Here is a 19,625-nt window from a genome sequence, read left to right on the forward strand (position 1 = left end):
AGTTGAGGTTTTAGCAAATCAGGTTAGAAAGCCTGTACAGTGGTACCTCGGGTTAAGTACTTAATTCGTTCCAGAGGTCCGTACTTAACTGAAACTGTTCTTAACCTGAAGCACCACTTTACCTAATGGGGCCTCCTGCTGCTGCCACGCCGCCGGAGCCCGATTTCTGTTCTTATCCTGAAGCAAAGTTCTTAACCTGAAGCACTATTTTTGGGTTAGCGGAGTGTGTAACCTGAAGCGTATGTAACCTGAGGTACCACTGTAATTACTTAATGCTCACATTTTGTCATAACCAACGAAATGTTAAGACTCTTACCTAAAATGTACATATGTTGCAAATATCTCAAAAGATCATTTAAGAGATTTAAAACCACTAAAGTCATGAACGGACATAAATGTGACTTGTGAACTTGAGAAAAGTAATGATCTTTAATGTATGCAAAGCATGGCAAAGGCCAGTTATCAGTACAATATAAATGAAAAGTAAGTTTGTTTTTCATTTATTGAACTTTTAGACTGTCCTTCACGCATTTCAGATCCCAGGATGGTATGCAAATGATATTTAAAAAACAAAACAATGAATGCCCCCAATGAACAGAAACACAACTAAAAAATAAAGACCACTACCAGAGAAGTCAAGCTTTTATAAAAAAATAATAATACAAGTTTGCAGCGGTCAGTAATTACAATAAAGACCATGAACAAAAAGATACTTCCAAATACCAGGTGAACAAGTAAGTTTTTATCTGGTGCTGCAAGCAATTTGGAATCAATTTGCTTATTAGGCTACACTTTATGAACATAGCATTGAACTTCTTAACAACCTATCACCAGCACAATTTTGTGCACGTATACTTGGATGGAAGCTCCATAAGAACTCCATGGGAGTTGAAGCCTGCCCTGTGCACCTTTTTAGTAACCAGTATCCATAGTAACGGTAGTGAAAATTGGTTATCCTAAAACCATATTTACTGTATTTATATCATACTCCTTCTCCGTATACACTTTTTCAAAAATACTAGCATAACTCAGATTTCTCTTTATCAGTGTCTGAAAGATTCATAATGCCTGATGCTCATTCATTTGAGCTTTGTGGACTTCATTAAATTGAAGGTTTCCATACAGTGGAATATTCTGTTCAGTTGCTTACTACCAACATGTACAAAATTTAAGATTTTGTATATGCACTTCCAACCATTCATCAGATTATTTTCCATGATTCAACTCCTGCACCAAATGCCTGAATATCTTCTGTAACATTTGAACATAGTTTCCATCCATGGACCAGTAAAGACTATCATCTCTGCTTACTCAGCCCATTCAAACAAGCTGTGATTTAGAGCAATATGTCACTAACAAGTTTCCCATTCCATCTGAACTAGGAAACCATGCTTACCAGCTTTGGAGCAAACAAGGAAGTTAAACCAACTTCAAATTATAATTTAATATCTTGTTTTGTTCTAAAATTAGTAACCATAGTTAACCAATTTGGATGAAATGGCAACCTATGGTTAATTAGAGACTTCTAGGTTTAATCATAGTTCATGGCAATCATACGGAGTGCGCAGGCAAAAGACCTGTGCGTATTACTGATTTCAATGAGTATACTTTGAGTATGGCTAACAATGGATTTAATATTTAATATATTGGATACAAGTTATTTGCAGCAGCACAAATTAGCTGTGCAATAATATTATTTGACCATGTTGCATCAGAAACAAGTTAACTGAGAAAACACATCTGCATACTCTCCAACATTCCTCAGATGATTTCTCACTCTCCAACTAACCCTCCTCGACCTCCCATTTTTGGCGCCTCCCCCAGGTCATTTCCTATCAGAAGGGCAAGCGCCGCCACCACTACACCAATGGGGCACACACACTCTCCACCATCCTGAGAAAACCCCTTAATCCCAATTTTATTTTATTTTATTCTTTGGTAGATTTACAAAAAACACACACCAATAAACAAATTTTTAAAAGGGGCAAAATTAGAAGCAGATACACAAAGCATTAAAAATATAAAAAATAAGACTCGCACTCTGCTCCCGCTTTCTTCCTGCCCCTTGGAGCCAGCGCATCACGTGAGGCTGGGCCTTCGCAGCGACAGTCTCTCCTCTTCCACTCTTTGGAAGCTGCTACAAGCTACCCAAGGGAGGAGGCAGCAGAGGCAACAGGGATGCTCCTTTGCAGCCACAGCTGCTGCCATAGTCATTGCTTGGGACAAGCGCCAGCTCATTCTCCTCGCCAGGCTTGGTGGCAGTGCTGGCAGCGGGGGGGGGGGGGAGGATAGGGACATTTCAGGATCAAACCAGAAGCCAGAATGGCTTTCATAATTCCCAGAGTCTCTAAAAAATTGGGACATTGAGATTTCCTTGAAGCTTTCCAATCTATCCACTGAAAAAAATAAGGGGGATATCAACAGGAAAGAAAACTAGTTTAGCAAATTTTTAAAAACTCCCTCTCCTGAACCTTTACATCTCTGCAACTAAATCAAGCAGTTGCAGATTATGAGCCTCTTAGGGGGAATGTTTTGCAAGGCTTGAAAAATAGGGTATACTATTACAACCAATACAACTGACTGGAGATACACACTGACTTTTATTCTGTCTTTTAATCAATTTAGTAACACATTTTAAGATGTCACTTCCCAATTATTTTCCAACTTACTAAAATTGCATGCCTCTTACAATTTTTACTGTGTTGTCACTTTCTTTCAAAAACTGTATAAAATTCAAACTGAAATCAAACTGAAATCAAAACATCCTTTAAAAAACACAATCTTAACAAATGCATTTAAGGTTATGAGTGATGCTGAAAGTATTTCATACTTTATTTCAAATTTTAAAGTAACATTACTTTGGGAACACTTTTGCATTCCTAGCACAATTCTCCTTCTACTGTCCTACTTCTCTAATCTCCGTTATGCTGTTACTGTTACTTCATCTCTTCCAGATATTGCACTCTAGCTCTTTAAAGTTACTTCTATGGCATGTCTGTATAATGCATTTGTTTTTCATTTGTGCAGTGTGCATGTATCTTCCCCTCAAGCTTGCATTTCTGTTGCAGGGACAGCATAAGAAAGCACAATGGGTTGGAGCCAGAGAATTATAGCCACTAGCATTGTTCCGCAAATGCTTATGTGAGTGCTAGCAGATGAGCTTCTTCATTGCCACAAAATATAGATACTATGGTTTCCCTTCAGATTATATAGATCTTTCACCTTTTAATATACAGATTCTATCCCTGTTTCCACACAGGTAGGAAAACATCTTTTGATTAGTTTCATTGTTTTCTACAAAACTATAGCACAAGGTCAAACAAATGAGTGGAAGCCACCTCATGTATACATGAGGGCCCCTTTGTATCTCATGCTGAATAAAAAAGGCAATACTTTTCCTAGTTGTGACTGCCAAATCTCTGTATTTTGTTGAGTTTATCTTTCAGTTTGTCCGCAGAACTGTAAATTAGGTTAAGGACTGCTTGCATAAACTTAACATCAACCAGCAGTAGGACTAACCCCCAGCAGCAATTTTATATCTCGTAGTAGCTTTTTTCTCTGTTTCTTTTTATTGTTTGGAGACCTACCCCAAACTGGAATACACTGACCAGTAACTTGCAGGATTATCATTGAAACTCTGAAATGTGATTTGAGATGACAGATCAATTGTGCAGAAAGTCCCATTCTTTGTTTCTTTTCATATCCCACTGGATTATTTTAAAAATCCAGACAGAATATCTAAGATTCGGTTTGCAAACTGCCACATTTATATTGCTTAATAGTTTTATTAATATCATTATTAAGAGAAGCAATATTTAGGCATGAGAATTCTTCTAACATGCCACTGCTATTTCTGGTAGAAGTCACTGGAGAATCAAATCAATACATGTCACTGAGCAGCAATTCAGCAAATCTGGAGCACTCATAGAAGATACAGGAAAGTTAAGACACTCAAAAAATCCTTATTTCACACTTTTTTTGTTTCAAAGCATATACAATATGCAAGATGTCAGTTTGTTTAAATAAGCAATGACAGAAGCAGACAATTGAAACTAGGTTCTTCTGGATATCTATAATTAAATTCAGAGTCTCTCATACCTAGGTAAGGCGAATTTGCACAGGCAATTTACCCCTGGTTCACTGCCGAATGCATTCTTCCAGCTGTACACTTCACACTTGAGCAGAAGTAGTTACCCCTTAACTCACTGCTATTCCCCCTTGTAGACTTGGAAAGGAAAGAGTGGCCAGGATCCAAGGAGATGTTTAGTCTCACCAGCATCCAAAGTACCCCCGAAGCTCATAGGCCTTTCCCCACTATTATATTACACATTACTTTGGATTCTTCCCTCAGTTCCAAAAGCAGTTTAACATGTGACATGTGAGGGGGTTATTTAGGGAGACCCCACTCAGATATCATCCTTTGGTTCGTTGGGTTTATTGTCACAGTTCTTTGTATCCTGTCCATGATGAGCAGTTTGAGAGTAATGCATTGTTAATTTTGTCCAAATACTTAAGTAGTGTGCACTTCTGAAAGGCAGATTCCCTTATCCTTCCATACTAATTGTGGTTATCTATGGAACACCACCATTTCCCCCCCTGTCAGCCTGAGCACAAAAGCACAGGGCCTTCAGCCGTTCAACAATCTATGGCCTTTTAAATGCATGAGGAAATTCCAGAGGAAACAGAACTAGTAAAAGAAAAATGGAGGGCTTACCTACGTATTCTTTAGACTGCGCTTGTAGTATCACGTAATACAAAGCTTTTATTTCTTCTACCTATATTATACAGAACTGAACTTCAATATTGCAAAGACTTGCATGGCTACATAAAATTAATCCTGGGTAATCTCAATGAAATGTTTTCATTGGGCCTATGCAGATTTTTTTCGTGCATTTTGTCTCTCCTGTATTTGTTCACCTTTTGGGGTGGGGGGTGGGGAGCCTGTAATATGTGACTGAATGATATGTTGCTGACACCATTAATGATAAACAGGTAGGATTAGTTTTTGAGGGTGTGGGATGGGTAATTTTAAAGCACCGTAAATGGTTGGGTTAGGATCTTGTTTGTTTCTGATACAGAGAAATAACATCAGACACAAACTTTAAATTAAAAAAGCATCAAATGGAAATATTATGCAAATACTATCCTGGATGATTACGCTATCAACAGTAGGGATGTCATATGTCTGGATTTTTCCAGACATTAACGAGGTTTCAAAGGTGGAATTGACCTCCATGGGGAATTTCTGAAAGGCAGTGCTTTGTCCTGGATCTTAGGCAAGTCAATCCAAAAATCACAATTTTTTGGTGTCTTAAAAAAGTGTCCTGGTTTTTACTTTTTTAAATACAGCAAACCCAGCAGTCACAAGTCATCTTAGCCAAATGCTACCTCAATGTTGGAGGCAATATTCCTCTGAATACCAGAGCTACATGTGGGAATAGTGCAATTCTGCCCATGTCCTGCTTCTGGGCTTCTCAAAGGCATCTGGTTGGCCACCCTGAGAACAGGATGCTGGACCATATAGGCCTTTTTTGGAACTGATCCAGCAGGGTTATGGTATTCTTATCACTCCATATATACCAGAATTTAAAATTACAGAAGAGTCTATTATCTACTGTAACTAAGACTAAGTACAGCTGAATAAACCCATTCTTTCCCTCTTGACCCTGCTTCTACTTCCCAGCCTTGACTGTCTCCCCACTGATTCTAACCTCTCTGGGCAGGGACCTGTCCTCTTGTGCTCTGAGAGATGCCATGCACAGTAATGGCTCTCTTTGTATTAGAATGGTTGGGTACTCGTGGAAATAGGATACGAGCTTTTGGTGGAAAGGATGCCATGTTAACTGTATGTGCAAATTGTTATCCGGTCATTATTCTACCAAAACTATGTTACACTTTTTAACTTCTTCATCCACTTTTAAGTACTTGCGGCTATCAACATGAAAAATGGGAATTCAGAAGGTCAAACACAGGATTTATATATAAGTTCCTGGTAATATGGTAGACACTGTGGTTTAAAACATTGACTCCTTGCTAGAAAATTAATGGGGACTTTAGTAAGCGGCAGCGATTCTCCCCCAAAGGGACAGGGATAGTGAACACATTAAAAGTGAATATAAACCCTAGAGTATTATATAGTCAGAACTCTTTTCCTATTCCAATTAATATATTCTACTTCACTGAAATTAATTCCTCATTTAAATCAGTTCTTCAGGGTTGGGAAATGGGGGAAAAGCTTTGTGGAAGAGCCAGGGTCAGAGTGGCAAGGGGGAGCATTTACTGGAAGCTCAAGCTTCAACACACAATCCTCTGGGGGTGCCTAACAGAGTGCACATCCCATCAGAAGGCCTAAACTAATGTTTCTGAACACATTCTGCCTGGATAAGTGACTGAAGACATGACTTCTGAATCTTCCATATTAGGTGCATTTATATTTAATACTCTGAAGCCACTGAAAACCTAGTTAGTATAATATACTTTAAACTAGATGTATCAAGAGCAATGGTTCTCAACCATGAGACAAAATCCCCTACTGAGACACAATTAGCAAGGGGAGACAAGTTCATTCTTGACCCTTACCTCCTTGCATCTTAACTGGGTCAAAATACCATTGTAGCTCCTCCAATTAGAGTAATACAAGAGGACTATGTGCTCCCCACAATCTACATGCAAACCAATACAATGCTGTTTCCCACAAGAATTTCTTATTGTCCTCCTGTCCCTTCCACCTGCCATTAAAACACACCACAGGTGCTCTAAAGTCATGTTTTTTCCTTTGATGTGCACTTAACATTACAATTCAAACTGTCTGTTCTCCAAAAAACCCAATTCTGATCACACTTGCTTCAATCCATTAGATTGGACAGCACTCTACTGTTGCCTGTGGCGAAGTGAATACATTCCTAATTCCCAAAGCAAGTCTTTGGCAAGAGTTAACTGTGTGAGATAGCAGATTCAAACAGGGACTAACCAACAAAGAGGTGCTACAAACATCCATCCCTTTTTAATTCTGCCAATAAACCTCAAGAGTGAATTTGGGATTCCCTACACACTGACCATTATATGAAATCCAAGGGAACTGCTTCCAAGATGATTGCAATATAATCCCATTATTCTGTTTCTTTTTAAAGATTCTGAAGCAGTTTTTGGGAAACTAACCATAGGAATTACTACAAACTAACCATAGGAATTACTACTATATTTGCATTAGACAAATATAGGAAATGATAGAAGAGGGGAAAAGCTAACACAATTATAAAATGGATATCCAATTTATTACAAATGTTTCCCAAATTCTTTTTGTCGTTGTTGTTTCAATGTGGAAATGAGGGCCAACTACACATGATGCTAAATGCATCATTAGCAATCACATCAGCTTTGTTTTAAGAGCAAGAGTGAGATGCTCTGAGGAGGCATATAGGGAGGACAGGTATAACCTTTTTCTCCCCAGCCATGATCCCAATAAATACCCTTGCAACTCTCATACACTGGAATTAAGGATAGGAACAAAGCTCCCATTAGCACCAAAGGGAGCTTTTTCCTATTCCAAATTGTGGAGCTCAGGGGGAAATTTTCTTCAGGAACTTGGCTGGCGAGAGAAAGAATAAGTCTCTCCTCTCAGCATGCCTCATTCCTAATGTGAGGGTCTCCATCCTTACAATGACCATTAGGATCTACACAGCATGCACAACAACAAGCAATAACATTCCCATTTAATAATAGGGACACTAGCATTACTTTTCCCAGAATGAAGTGGTGTGTACAAATTTCCCACTGTGTTAACACGCAGAACCATTCATGAGCATGTCCAATCTAAATGGAAAAACAATTCATGGTGAACTAAAAGAATGCTGCAGCAACAGCAAATGATGCATGCACTGTTTCCTAAATCAAATTACATAAATTCTCCATATAAAAAAATCACAAAGAGGAACATGGACAGAGCCAACACATAGAATTACAAATCTATCCAGTTGTCCTAAACCTGAGCTTACAAAAAATAAAATAAAAAATACATTCAAGTAAACTTATTTACAATTAAGTTTTTGCCTTTAAAAATGGTATAGAGGCACTCTCACTGGCACACAAACTATAAAAAGATGACAAATCTATGGGAAGATTTTTATACAGTTAAGTTTGTCCAGAATTCCATGCTGTTATTTTCAAGAATTAACCGATGCTTGGGGCATGTTTGGGACCCTGTGTACAGTTCTTGTCAATTACTTTCAAGACACATATTGCAGAGCTCAACAAAAAAGGATGTATAAAGGGGAATGGAGCACCTTACCTGTGAAGCAAAGCTATTAAACAAAGGCTTTTTATTAAGGAAAAACACTCTCCATCTACTGAACATCAGGGCAGGGGAACCTGTGGCCCTCTAGTCATTTGAATCCCACAAGGCCCAGACAGCATGGTCAATGATCAATCATTTATGGCAGCTGGAGTTGAATAACATCTGGAGGGCCACAGGTTCCCCATCTCTTCTGTACACCAACAATGTTGCTGCCTGTCCATTTCAACAGGCTTGTAGTTCTTTGACTGCTCTCTCACCTGTGTTTCCCCAAATTCAGTCTGGAATTTGCAGCACTGCAAAAATACAGCCCTTGCTCTCTCCCTTCAGCAAAATATCTGGTTTATGTCTTGGCTGCCACTCATCTATACTACTACAATCTTCTCCTCTTTGGTCTTACAGTCTCACACCTTCGTCCCCTACCTAGCACTCTGATGCCAAAATCATATGTTGTATGAATAATATCAAAAAATAAGGGATGGAGTATGATAGAGGTTTATAAAATGATACGAGATTTATAAAATGTTGTGTGGTGTAATTCTACTGGAACTCAGGGCTGCCCAATGATAGATGGACAGCAGATTCAGAAGTACTTCCTCACACAGCATGTGATTTAAAGAAACCAGTGCCACATATTGTGTGGATTGACACTGGCTTAGATGGCTTTAAAAAGATGGATAAATTCAGGGAGTATAGGTCTATCAAGAGTTACTAATTATGACTATATGGACTCTGCAGGTTCAGAGGGAGTTTGCCACTGAATACCAGTCATTGGGGGGAAGAGCAGATGATTACTGCTTTCATGTTCCACACCTGAGCTTCTGGTTGGCAAGTGAGTGAAGAAAGGGGGTAGACTAGGCAGAGCTTTAGACTGATACAACAGGGATGATCTTTATGTTCGGGAAACAGCATGCAGGACAGCAGCATGCTGCTTTAAGTATGAATCCACTGTAATAAATTGAAGGTCAATTCAACAGGCTAGAAGAGAACGTGTTCCGCATTTGTCACAACGCTGAGCTTCTTCCCCATGGGGCACTACTTGGTCAGTCTCTGCAGATGGTTGCTTAAAGCCTTCCTTTCTAACCTTTGAACCAAGGATCACTATACACAGAAGATTATTAAGAAGCAAAATCCCTTAGAAGCTGCTTCTTTAAGCCTGGAGGGTCTCACACAACCCAGACAGCATCGCTCTGTTCATGCTCTGAGACAGGTAGCTATAAGGAATAGAAAAAGAGGGGGGAGGGGTAACAACATGTGGATGGGTAGGTGCATGATAATGGAAGTTTAACTGGGGAACAACTCTCCCATCATCTCAAATTGTTCCTTTCCTATTTCCATTTCCCCAGTTCCAAAATCCTGTAAGAATGGATTTTTTTCTGTCTTGACTGAGGCTGCTCTGTATAGTATGTTTAACCCTGAGTATCAAGACTAAATAACATTATGCATGATGACATCAACTGACCTTAATCAGTGTAGTGTCAATAATGTCCACATTTCCCAATGGAAACTAAAAACTGAGCTGGTTGAAATATAGCAAACTTGTAACTAAACTGTATTGGCCTGAACCAAAACTGGAACAACTTCAGTTAGAACTAAACTGGAAAAGAATCAAAAACACCAACAGTTTGCTCCCTGTTGTCATAATAAAATATCCACATACAGAAAGAAACAATGTTGAAGTAGTGGGGTTTGAATAGCATAAGGATGCTCTTTCCCACTAGCATGGAAAATAGAAACGTTATGAAGGGAAGAATGGAGACAAAAAAGCAAACAACTTAAGGCGTTTGCACATAAACTGTTTTGACTCATGGATCACAGCTCAAATCTGAGGAACAAGCATGCTAGCAGGAACAAATCTACAACCTGTGGTTCATGCTGCAAGACACGCTCATTTTATTATAGTGAGCCAATTCACCGTTTAAGGGGTTTTTTTATGCAGAGTTGGTTTTATGGGTAAAGCAGCTGTGAAAATGGGGAGGGGTGCTTCTAAGGGCCGTTGCAAAATAGGGGAGAATGTTTTTCTTTCACAGTTACATAGAAGAGAGGTATTGTTGCCATTTTAAGCAAATAAACCTGCTTGCATTAAGACATGACTAGTAAGAGATATATTAGAACAAAAATACTTCCAAATTTTCCCCATCAACCACCCCAGGAACAGCTAGTAAAATTTCAAGCTTTCTTAAAGAGTAGAATCGGGAATTCCTGTGTGTTACCAGAATCTTTTGCAGCAGAGGAATTTAGACAAGTAATTTTAAATTTCAACTTTTCATTCTGTTATCACAGTATAGGAGAACTGCTTCTTTGTGCAGTCAGCAAGACAATATTTGCACACAATACTGAAGAGTAGCATCGAGCTGCTCATGCCCACATTGTAAATGTGGGACTTTGGGTACAGCAGAATTTAAATTGAATGTACATTCCAGCCAGTGTAGACTTTACAACAGTATTAGAAACTCAGATATATAATTTAATCACCAAATAGCACCTTAAACCTAGGTTACAGATACCACAATGGAATGTCTAGGTGCCACTTTTTTTTGCAATGGTGTCGCTGCTGCTGCTCTTATTTATTTCAATACCGCTTTATATTTCAAACAACTAATCTCAAAGCAGTATACAACACATTAAAACATCAAATAAAACAGTCAGAATAAAACAAATCCAGGCTTCAGTGAAAGTATTTCAGAACTTTCTCTATGTGACATTTTGCTTTCCCCAGTTGCCAACCTGGCATCCAGAGCTCTCCACGTGGTCGCATTGGACCTGCACCAGTTGCAAAACGCGCCTGGTGCCTGGCTAATTTCTAACACTGCTTTACAGGTGAAATACCAACATAGGAAATGGAAACACATATTTAGACATGAGTTGCAGATACACTTAAAATGTTCCCTAGAACTTTAGCAGATAGGAAAATGGTAAGCTTGACATATTAACCTTAGTACTGTAAACAGACTCACAATGTGTCGTATAAGTTACTTTAATGTCGTTACTTGTTTTGAAGTACTTTTTAATTTTACATAAGCTTACTTTTCCAGTACAGTGGTATCTCGGGTTAAGAACTTAATTCGTTCTGGAGGTCCATTCTTAACCTGAAACTGTTCTTAACCTGAAGCACCACTTTAGCATATGGGGCCTCCTGCAGCTGCCGCACCACCGCTGCGCAATTTCTGTTCTCATCCTGAAGCAAAGTTCTTAACCTAAGGTAATATTTCTGGGTTAGCGGAGTCTGTAACCTGAAGCGTCTGTAACCTGAAGCGTCTGTAACCCGAAGTACCAATGTACTTTGCTGCTTCCATTCTTCATTCACTGATCTCTATTATTTAATCATAGAATCATAGAATTGTAGAGTTGGAGGGGACTCCGAGGGTCATCTAGTCCAATTCCCAGCAATGCAGGAATCCTGCTCTCAACGGTCCCTGGGTGGGCTTGAACCACCACTTTCTAGTGGCTTCAGGTATAGTGGCAAGAAATAGTTTAAAAGTTATAAGCCAGCAGTCCTGGTGCACACCATTGAGTCCCCCATATACAGAGCCCTGCTTATGAAGTTGCCTTGTTAACGAGTCATTGATTCTGTATCAGAACATTTACCAACTCAAAAGAGCCTGCACACAGAGGGCTGTGTAGGTAATTTGGCAACTTATTCATGTTCATAAATAATGCTCTAACCTACTGTTTTATTATCTTACATGGCTAGTATCAAGCGAAGATGGGCAAAAGTGTTATATAGCATATTGCGTATTTTAAATTTATTTAATTTTGGCTTTGTAAGACACTTTGGGACTCCATACACTAAAATATAGGTTTGATTACAAAGAAGGCTAATAACAAGTTAAAGGGCTTGCAGTCATTATAAAAATCAACAACAGTGAAGCAGATTGTCCCCAGTGTTTGGTCATGTAAACGCTCAAGTAGCCAGTACTATTGTTATAACAAGAGTAGTAACTATTTATGATTAAAGGTAAAGGTAAAGGTAAAGGTACCCCTGCCCGAGCGGGCCAGTCTTGACAGACTCTGGGGTTTGTGCGCCCATCTCACTCTATAGGCCGGGGGCCAGCGCTGTCCGGAGACACTTCCGGGTCACGTGGCCAGTGTGACAAAGCTGCATCTGGCGAGCCAGCGCAGCACACGGAACGCCGTTTACCTTCCCGCTGGTAAGCGGTACCTATTTATCTACTTGCCCCCGGGGGTGCTTTCGAACTGCTAGGTTGGCAGGCGCTGGGACCGAGCAGCGGGAGCGCACCCCGCCGCGGGGATTCGAACCGCCGACCTTTCGATCGGCAAGCCCTAGGCGCTGAGGCTTTTACCCACAGCGCCACCCGCGTCCCTATTTATGATTAAACAGCAGCAATTGAACTATACTGAAAAGGCATCTGTTGTGCTGGTCATAGATATAAACACCTCCGTAGTCTGGCTTCTGAAATCAAGAAAAGCCCTCCGTCTTTGGGTTGTGCTCTATGAACTAACCAATGCAATACACTCCACATTCTGCTAGCTATGTTGTAAGGCTGCTCAGAGGCATGTTTCATACTTTGAACACTATTTACAAGTGGCTACAAGAAGACTATAAGAAGGCTCTAAGACGTGGGTGGCGCTGTGGTCTAAAACACAGAGCCTAGGGCTTGCCGATCGGAAGCTCAGCGGTTCGAATCCCTGCAATGGGGTGAGCTCCTGTTGCTCGCTCCCAGCTCCTGCCCACCTAGCAGTTCGAAGGCACGTCAAAGTGCAAGTAGATAAATAGGTACCGCTCTGGCGGGAAGGTGAACAGTGTTTCCATGCACTGCTCTGGTTCGCCAGAAGCAGCTTAGTCATGCTGGCCACATGACCCAGAAGCTGTCTGCGGACAAACGCCGGCTCCCTTGACCTACACAGTGAGATGAGGACCGCAACCCCAGAGTCGTCCACAACTGGACCTAATGGTCAGGGGTTCCTTTACCTTTACCTATAAGAAGGCTAAGAGAAACTGTCTGCTACAATATAGTCAGAGCTAGTACACCTATATACTAGAACCTAGCACATATGGATGGTATAGAAGTCAACCCATGTTATACACATATATGAGTTCCCAAAACTTAAGTCAATTCAGAAGAGAGCCTCTTAGGCTGCTAACTAGAAACAGGCTGTATGACACGAGTTCTGAAACCACTAGCTGCTGGTATTCTCTCACACATAAACTTTAAGCTTCACTGTATTCTCCGAGGAAAATATTCAGAGCCAAACTACACACAATCTTTTTAAATCCACAATCATTCTAAAAGAAGAAGCAGGAACTCAAAACTATGTGCAAATAATAAGCCCTAACTCACAGCAACAGTGCAAATTCTAAGTTCTCTGGGCAGGGACCACATCATGTGTTCTGTACTGTGCCCTAGCTAAATACCTCTAACTGTTTAGCAACAGAAGCAGGAAATATATTCAAGTCATTCCCCCTCCCCCCCATTTTCCTGACAACCCTTTTCTAGAAGCTATATTTTAAGAAGTAGAAAAGCATTTTCTTTCAAGACAGCAGAAGAACAGGCATCTCCAAAACAGGTCAAATTCCAGGCATCATACTTGCATGCCAGGATGGCCTCTTATCAAAACAAGTACTGGGTCTCTCATTATATGATCTAACTTCATTTTGTCACAAAACAAGACAAAGTCACATAGATGTTCAGGGGGAAGAGGTTGCCGGACTCTCCATTTATTCTTTATTTCAGCTTTATAGTGCCATTGTCAAAGCTCAATATGGTTTACATAAAAACATTAATAAAAATGTCATTAAAACCAAAATTACAACAAAGCCAGGACATCACAGTTTTAGAGAATTCAGTTTTCAGAGGATTAAACCTGGTTCAAACACACATATTTCAGCTAATTAAGTCTTGATATGCATGAGCCTTCTGTCTGACCATCCCATCCTCACACGACCCCTTCTCTTCTTGAGCATGCTGCCATTGACTCAAGTATCTTTGATTAACTATAGTTTCCTACAGCATCTATGTAAACTATATTTACCAGGATCAAAACAAGACAAGATCTTAAATCAAATTCAAACCACAGTTTATGATCCTGGTTTATTCAAATCCTGGCAACCATAATTCCCAATTGAATCCATATGGGAAATGATAGCTAACTAAGACTTCCTGGGCTAATCACAGCACACCAAGAAGGAAGGAGAAAAGGGACAGCAGGCACAAGGCTTGCCCATATCTTAGATTATTAAGACGAGATATATACATACAAAGCTGGCCTTTGTGTTCTTCTTGACAAGACTAGTATTCATTTGACTAGCAGTCATATAACCTATTCCAAAGGCCTCTTACATTGGACCAAATTTGGCAGCTTGCAATTGCTGACACACTCCTCTGAAATTACTTTAGAAGAAATGGAAGATTTTATTTTATTTTATTTTATTTCAGCAATGTCTTGTCGATTCTACCACCTCATTAAAATTAACCCATCTTTTGGGACACACCCGTTAAAAATTACTATCAAAGCAGTTGAAAGAGAAATACTAAATTTAGAAAAATGTCCACAGCCATTATTACAATAGTAGCTTTAGTCACCAAAGTGAACCTTTTCTCCTTCAGCATAGCTATATATTTTCTTTTTCACAAAATGAATGTTCCTTATATAGTCATAGTAGAACTACATACAGGATATGAAATTATATGCATAAGTGACTCTTTAAAACAAATCAAAACATTCATATGGCACCCTTGCAATCACTTTTCTCTAGAGCCAGAAAGAATAAAAAGTTATCTACCACAAGAAAAACTTGTAAAAGCTGAAAAATAGTATTTTCCAACATAGAAATTCACCATCTGATGTCTTCAATACACTTACTTCCTGAAACAAAGTCAGCATAGGAAAAACAAATATTTCCCAAAATGAATTACTGGACAGAAAGCCAAATCCATTGTTTCCAATCTAAAGACTACCAAAACATACGCAGTCTTGTTGACCGGCATATAAACCTTCACTTTCATCAGGTTTATAGTGCCACAGGCTCACACTGTACAACAGGCATGGGAAACCTGTGTGTGGCCCTCTAGACATTATTGGTCTCCAACTCCCAGAAACTGAGAGATGACAGCAACTGTAGTCCAGCAACATCTGAAAGATCACAGACTGCCCACTCCTGCTGTAGAACTTCGCTTGTGTATTTACATTGTATATTAACAGCACTGTAATATAAATGCTCTGAATACTATTTAAGAGAGGTTTTCGATCAACTTTCTTCCTGAACTGATGAAGTAAATAAATTGCAGTTTACAAGTATCTTGAAACATGATTCCCAGCACCCAAATTTTCATACAAACCTAAACACAGCTTCTTGGGCGTAAGCCCCATTAAACAAAATTTCAGAGTCAACATGAATAGAATTTGACTTTCACCTTCTGTAATCCTGGATCCATTTAAGCATATATATTCCATTTAGGTCAACTGACATTAAGAATGCAAAATTGGAACCTGGATTGAAGCCATGTGTAATGTTTACATACAGCCTACAAATACTCATACAGAAAGATAAATGCATTCAAAGTATATTGCCACATCATACTCTTCCAGCAAAACATATACAGTAACTATTTAAAAGAAATTGTTTCTAAACTAAATGTTTCAGGTCAATTTTTTAACCTCCAATCATGCTTGTGGTTCAGAACATCATTAGTGTATAAAAAGCTCAGAAAGATGTTTCTCTCTTCCCTCCCACCTCTATTTTGATATCACTGCTCTCAATAGAACCATATCCCTAGGGTTAAAATTGCACAGTGGTGGAAAAATACTATAATAAAAAGCAACATTGCTTTATAGATTTATCAAAGAAAAAAACAGTACATATAATTGCATATACAGCAATATCCAAAAGAATCAAGCATCTAACGATCCCCCCTGCCAAATTCTAGACTACGATCCTTACCCAACAAAGAGGACATAACACTCAAGTATTTTCAGATTTATTAGTTTAAAATATTGCATAGGACCAGGCAAACTGTACAAGAGGAATACAGATCCTTTGCTGCAAGCTGTAATGAATGGAGCGACAAATGTATTTAGATCAAATAGCACCATCTAGCAGTTCCCTAAACTTCACTTCAAAGGGTACTTATTACTTGGTGACAGTTGAGTGTAGCTAGTTTGTCTTCTATAACTAAACAGTTATTCACGTAGTGTCCTATCTTAGAGCATGCCTTTGTTAAGAGTAGAAAAAAGTATCAAACATTACAGCATCTCAGATGCATACAAACTTTCCAAGAACCATCAACACAGCTAAGGTCTACACCAGGGCCCTATTTTACATTTGTTCCCACACAACCTACTCGGCAATATAGTTTACAAACTTGAAGAAATACAATAATTACAACTAAAAAATCCAGCTACTGTACGTAATTTTGGCCAAGAAATGTATTGTTGTATTATGTACATAAACGGGTGAGAGAGTTTCTAAATGCTTTGTTTTAACTGGTTCTCTGGTTTAAGTTTATGTAACTCATCCATTTGTTTAACATTTCAGTCACACTATTAGTTTTTGTGTCCCTTTCTCCACACAGACTTAGACATGCCAAAATCAAATATCTGACAAATGATTTAAGTCTCTGTGGCCTGCTTCTTTGTCTCTGGAATCAGGAAGTAACTCTCTTCTTCAAAAGGTTGCAGCAAGGAAAACCTAGGTGAAGGTTCAGCACAAACTGCCTTGAGGGAAACTTCCCAGTCATGTTTAGCACATTAATTCTCATTCTGAGTGAAGCTTCAAAGTTATGTACGACGACATTTTTTAAAGACAATGTATACCAAAACCTTTTCTGGCTGGGGGTCCCTGACCTCAGAAACCTCACCCTAAGCCTGTGAAGGTGACGAGTGCAATGACCAAGCCTCTGTGTGCAATGACCAAGCCTCTGTGCAGGAGGAGTACTCCTGAGAATGATACTATTTGCCGTATTAGGTACTATATTTTGCTATCTGCAACAGGACCGAGCTTCATGACCAGCTCCCCTCTGTGTTCTACTACTTCCAATGAGGAAAATGAAAACTGTAATTATAACTAACTTCCAATGAGCAAAATGAAAACTTTAAATCACAAGCAAACTGACATAAAAACCCCTATAAATTATGGTTTATTTTGAATTTGTTAAGACTACTTTTCAATGTACTCTCTTTGACCAATTCTTTGGTAAAAATAATCACACAACAAGATGAAGAGAATGAGATGTCTTACTACAAGAGAACACAAAAATGTGTGTAGCATTGTTTACAATTTTGCAGATCAGGTGAACACTGTTTACAACAAGACTTTGTGTACTTTTTTAAGTTTTGGTGTCTTCATAACAGGTGATTCAAGGTACTGCAATGGAAGTAATAACTCTCCTGTAAGGGGGTGGGGTGGGGTGGGGGGTGTCTTTCCTTCATTAACACTGTAACAGACTTAAAACACACCAACACTCATTTACTTTTGCCCTCAGCACCACTCCCCAACAAGGACTACGTCCCAATTCTTCTGGAAACCCAGGTCCAAGTTTTTCCTCTCCTCATTACAGAATGTTCAGTTTTACTGACAAACAACCCGAATTCACCTTTCAGCCTCAGAACACTTCCTACCCCAGCCCTTTCTACACACATTTTTCTTTTTTAGAAAACAAAAACCCTGCAAACTATTGCAGTCGTTTTCTCATTTAAAAGCATATAGTACCCTTTTACCGCCAAACCTAGGCCAGAATGCACCAGCTGAAACAGTTCCTGGCTGTATGAAATAATGAGGGGGGGAAGAAAGATACTAGGTCTCGATTTAAATAATAATAATAATAATAATAATAAAGAGAGGGGAGAGCGTTGAGTGTTGTGGAGTTAGCAGGCAAGGCAACGAGGCTTCTGTTTCTTCCTCCCCAGCGGAAGCTTTACACCAGCACACAACCCCAGACTCTTTTGTTACCAAAGTTACTCCAACACCATCTTCGTCCCCATCCTCCCCCCCCCCCAACAGCCCGACCCGGGCAGAGCGAGGGGAAAGGAAAACACAAACACGGGGAAACGCTCCCCAGCCTAAATACTAATCCCTACCCTAAGCCTCCCGAGGCTTGAGGCACTACACCGCCGACTTCAACCACTTTCTCCCCTCGCACAGCCCGAGAGCTACAACCTTCCGCCGCCCGCCCGCCCGCCAGTCCTCCCGCGTCCGGGGCGGGCGAGGGGCTCGGGCACGTCCCGCCTCGCCTCGTCCTGCCCGCTCCCCGGCGGCCCGAGCTGAGGGGAAGCGCCCCGCGCCCCGGCCCCACCCCCCTCGCAAGAGGCTCCGCTACCCCCTGCCGCTGCCTGAACCGGGAGGGTCTCGCGCACTTCACTTTTTTACCACACACGCGGCCGCGCGCGCGCGCAGCCGCCGCGCACACACACACACACAAACGCACACTCACCCTCCTGCCTACACCCCTACTTGTGGCATCACACCCCCCCCGCCCTCCTGTTTTTTTTTCCCCCGCGCCGGGGTTGTGCTCCCCCGCGAGCTCCTGCGAGGCCCCCCCCCCCTCTGCCACAAGCGGGAAAGTTACTTTGCGCGGGGCGTCCGCGCGCCCACCTCCCCCGCCCCGTCGGGCTGTGCGGTCCGGCGGGCTGTACTCACTTCTCCCTGGCCTGGCTGTCGGACGGGACGCTGCTGTTGCTCTTGCCTTTGCCGTACATGCCTGCAGAGAGCTCCGACTGTCACGCACCTGTCAACCCATCACAGCCTCCCCAGGAACAGCCCAGTCACCATGGAGACGCCGCCACACACACACGCCATTGGCCCGCCGCGAGCTCGGACACACCTCCCGCGCCGTGATTGACAGGCGGAGACCAGGACAGGCTGCTCTCTCCTCCCTCTCCGCTGGCTCCCTCCCCCCACCAGCCTCCGGCTCCTCCTCCCCCTCCCGCTCTCCCTTCCCCGGCGCAAGGGGGAATTAGAAACGGTTCTAGAAGGATTTTAAACAACTGGCTGTTCCGTGCGCTTGCCTCGCCGCCCTCCGCCGCTGCCAGAGACGGAGACTGCTGAGGAGAGACGGAAACTGCGGACTGGATTCGGCAGCCGGCACAATGCAGAGGAGGGAGGCTCAGGCTTTCTTCAGCCCAAGCCGCGCGGGCGGCTTTGCCCCCTTCGCCGTCCGTCCCGAAACCCGCTGAACTGGCGGGATATTCGCTTCGGCGGCTTCGCACCCCCCCGCACCCCCTCGCTGTTTTGCTCAGAGCAGAAACGTTACCCGCCTCTCGCAGCTGCTCCACTAGTCTCAACCTCTCTGCATGTCAACAGCCCACGTGTGGCAACGAAGAGGACCCGCCGCCGCCGCCACCACTTCCTCACCCAGAGCCAGAGGCACGCAGGGGC

At 41.3% G+C, this 19,625-nt stretch overlaps 1 protein-coding gene across 7 annotated transcripts in view; it reads right to left on the reverse strand.

The window, feature by feature from the left end:
• The window catches only part of SSBP2 (single stranded DNA binding protein 2), a 136,684-nt gene extending 117,611 nt beyond the window's left edge, over window positions 1-19,073 (reverse strand). For 2 of the 7 annotated variants that reach the window (XM_082192007.1, XM_082192005.1), the window contains exon 1: window positions 18,888-19,039. In XM_082192007.1, coding sequence (XP_082048133.1) covers window positions 18,888-18,946 — 59 coding nt within the window. In that variant the 5' untranslated portion in view covers window positions 18,947-19,039. Of the gene's footprint in view, window positions 1-18,328; window positions 18,414-18,887 lie in introns of those variants that run through there. The other 5 variants (XM_082192002.1, XM_082192006.1, XM_082192003.1 and 2 more) reach the window with 5 other exon arrangements.
• Between the last annotated feature and the right edge of the window lie 552 nt (window positions 19,074-19,625).

This window comes from Podarcis vaucheri (assembly GCF_965113315.1).
Source record: "Podarcis vaucheri genome assembly, chromosome: 11".
NCBI classification, from domain to species: domain Eukaryota; kingdom Metazoa; phylum Chordata; class Lepidosauria; order Squamata; family Lacertidae; genus Podarcis; species Podarcis vaucheri.